At 36.8% G+C, this 3,096-nt stretch overlaps 1 protein-coding gene across 1 annotated transcript; it reads right to left on the bottom strand.

The window, feature by feature from the left end:
• Window positions 1–202: 202 nt before the first annotated feature.
• LOC101271932 (glycine cleavage system H protein, mitochondrial) lies at window positions 203–841 on the bottom strand. Its single transcript, XM_049704012.1, has one exon. It carries the CDS (start codon window positions 773–775, stop codon window positions 254–256), a length of 522 nt encoding a protein of 173 aa, XP_049559969.1. The 5' UTR covers window positions 776–841; the 3' UTR covers window positions 203–253.
• Window positions 842–3,096: the final 2,255 nt, after the last annotated feature.

The following is a 3,096-nucleotide window of genomic DNA, read 5'->3' as shown; positions in this document are numbered from 1 at the left end:
GTAGTATTGATGGACATTTTATTATATTTTTCTACAATTAAAAATCTCACATGTACAGACTTGGTACAGAGTACAAAACTGGACTTAATCAGACCAAAAGAGGAGCTGTGACATAAGAAATAGGAAAACTTCCCTGATTGTGTTGAGAAAAGTAAAGATATTAAGATTTTTGCAAACTTCCTAATTAAGATACAAAGTCATCTTTTTTTTTTTTTTAAGTTGTTTCAAACTAGTTTATTTAGGGGTTCCATTTTCACTCCTCAATAGATTTTATGTATTTCTCATATGCTTCTTCACTCATTAGTTCATCTAGTTCTGAAGGGTTACTGAGTGTCATCTTGATCAGCCAACCATCTTCATAACAAGATTTGTTGACAAGTCCTGGATTTTCTGCCAGAGCTTCATTAATTTCAGTTACTTCTCCTGATAGAGGAGAATAGAGTTCACTAGCAGCTTTCACACTTTCCAAAGCACCAAATTCCTCTTGTTTGTTCAATTTTGTCCCAACTTCAGGCAGACTACAGTAAACAACATCTCCCAAAGCTTCCTGTGCAAAATTGCTGATTCCCACTGTTCCAACACCGTTTTCTGTTGTTACCCATTCATGTTTGTCTGTGAATTTACGACCCGACAGCAGAACGGGACCGGTGCGCAGCGCCCGGACGGCGCCCGCCCGCAGTCCCCAGGGCCGCGGCGGGCAGGGCGCGTTGGGCGCAGAGATGGCGCGCAGGCTGCAGACCGCGGCCCGCACGCTCCGCGCCACTCGCAGCGCCATGTTCGCAGGGGTGCAGAGGGTCTCCGCGCAGCATCTAGAGCACCCCCGGCTGGAGGGGGCGGGGCGGGGAGGCCAAAGTCATCTTTTTTACTGTCTACTCAGAATTCTGTGTAGGAGATGGCCTTCTATATTATGTATAAAATAGATAAACAACAAGGACCTACTGTATAGCACAGGGAACTATAGTCAATATCTTGTAATACCTATAATGGAAAAAATCTGAAAAATAAATATATATTATATATTAATATATAATATATAAATAAACTGAATTACTGCTGTACATGGAAACTAACATAACATTGTAAATCAACTATACTTCAATTGAACACAAAAAGATGACTCTTTATTAGGCATCCACCAGTAATACGTTAAATTGGTAGATGAAGTAGTGACATTGAAATGGGAAAAATGAGACCTGGTTATTTTATGCTATAGAGGATGTTAGACCAAAACTTCTTAAAATATTTTTTCATTACGTATTAACTACCACATTTATTGATAATTGCCAATACTCAGTTATTTTTGGCCTAAAAAGTGGCAATTTTGTCTTTCCACCTAATTCTGTTAGATGTGTTTTGCAAGCTATAAATGCTGTAAGTTGTCCATTTTAAAATGGAGATAACAATTATTCTTGCCTCATAAGCTTGTTCTGAAGATTAGATGAGATAATACACGCAGGTTGCTTAGTGCAATGCCTAGTAGAGTAAGTGCTCATGATCTCTTGCTATTATCAGTATTGCTAAGATGTTAAAAAAAAAAAAGCCAGTGTATTTAAATTAAATTAAAAATAATTACCAAATTAAGAAATGTTTTCCCTTTGTTGGCTTGAAATACATCATCTACTGAATAGTGAATGAAATGTGGTCTCAGTAAGACTGTCTCTACTTTGGTGTAGAGACCATTACCTAATTTAGCTCTCTATCCTTAATGCTTTGAAAATGTCTTTTACCAATGAGTGCTGGTATACATTGAATTGAATTGCATTGAACTGAGTTTCTTTTAAGTTACAGAGCAATTTCTAATTCCACCTTATTTTTTTTAAGACCTCATTACAAAAGATATAAATAAATTGGGCATAGGAGTGTATTTCAAGATACTTGCAAGAAGTGGTCGTGGTAAGAAAATCTCATAAGATAGTAACTATGTTATCATTAGATGTGCTGAAACACATAAAATAGGCAAATGGGTTCCTTGGGGGCAAAGGGACAGAAGGGGAATATTTGGCTGCTGATCAGACCTGTACCAAGACAGTTCAAGAATCATGCTGAGGATGACCTGTAGTTAGTCTGGAAGAGCTCCTTCTTCCATTCTGACTCTTGTCAGACAAGAAAAGGCTGCCTCATAGAAAGGGACTGTGCATCCCCAACTTTTAAAGAACCAAATCTGGTTTTTGTTAAAGTAGTGTATTCTCTTGGACTCCTAGTATTGACAGAAATTATTTTTAGCCATCTTGTATGGTATTTTGTTTAAATTTGGACAAACATTAAATTAGACATTAGTTTCCTGTGTGTATAGCTTTTATACAGCTATAAAACTAAACTCAATTTACAGATTACTATATAAATTTACTATAAAAACCATTAAAGTTTAAATTAACATTAATTTAATGTTTTTTGTGATGTTTTAGCAAAACTAAAGGACTGATGGTGGATTTAATCATAGAAAAATATATTTTTCTCTTTAATATTTTACTTATTAAGTTGATTCTTTGGATTTTGAGCCTGATGGGATTATCATTTTAATAATTGTCATTGTCATGGTTAGTTTTTTCTTTTACGAACTGAATTCATTTAAAGTTACTTATCCATCATTTTGATGGGCCAGTCCATTTGTTAGTGCTGCTCAAAATACAATATTGAAAAAATTTTAAATGTGCTTTAATGAAAAATTCTTCACTCTTCTACATTTCTTGAAAATGACTTGTTAAGTCATTCTTATGTATAAATGTAGGAACCTCACTATTAATTAATTAATTTTTTATTTTTTAATAAATGTATTTATTTGTTTATTTTTGGCTGCCAAGGGCCTTTGTTGCTGCACATGAGCTTTCTTTAGTTGCAGTGTGGGGGGGCTACTCTTCGTTGCGGTGCACGGGCTTCTCATTGGGGTGGCTTCTCTTGTTGCTGAGCATAGGCTCTAGAGTGCAGGCTCAGTAGTTGTGGCGCACGGGCTTAGTTGTTACGTGGCATGTGGAATCTTCCCGGACCAGGGCTCGAACCCGTGTCCCCTGCCTTGGCAGGCGGATTCTTAACCACTGCGCCACCAGGGAAGCCTCCTCACTATTAATTTAAAATGGGAGTATTATAGTGGGACTGTGT

Source organism: Orcinus orca, chromosome 20 (genome assembly GCF_937001465.1).
Source record: "Orcinus orca chromosome 20, mOrcOrc1.1, whole genome shotgun sequence".
Taxonomy (NCBI): domain Eukaryota; kingdom Metazoa; phylum Chordata; class Mammalia; order Artiodactyla; family Delphinidae; genus Orcinus; species Orcinus orca.
The sequence above is the reverse complement of the archived record's forward strand: the minus strand, read 5'-3'. Positions and strand labels throughout refer to the sequence as shown.

Excerpts from the sequence above, each read along its gene's own strand:
- LOC101271932 (XM_049704012.1), bottom strand. The coding sequence starts at position 775 with ATGGCGCTGCGAGTGGCGCGGAGCGTGCGGGCCGCGGTCTGCAGCCTG.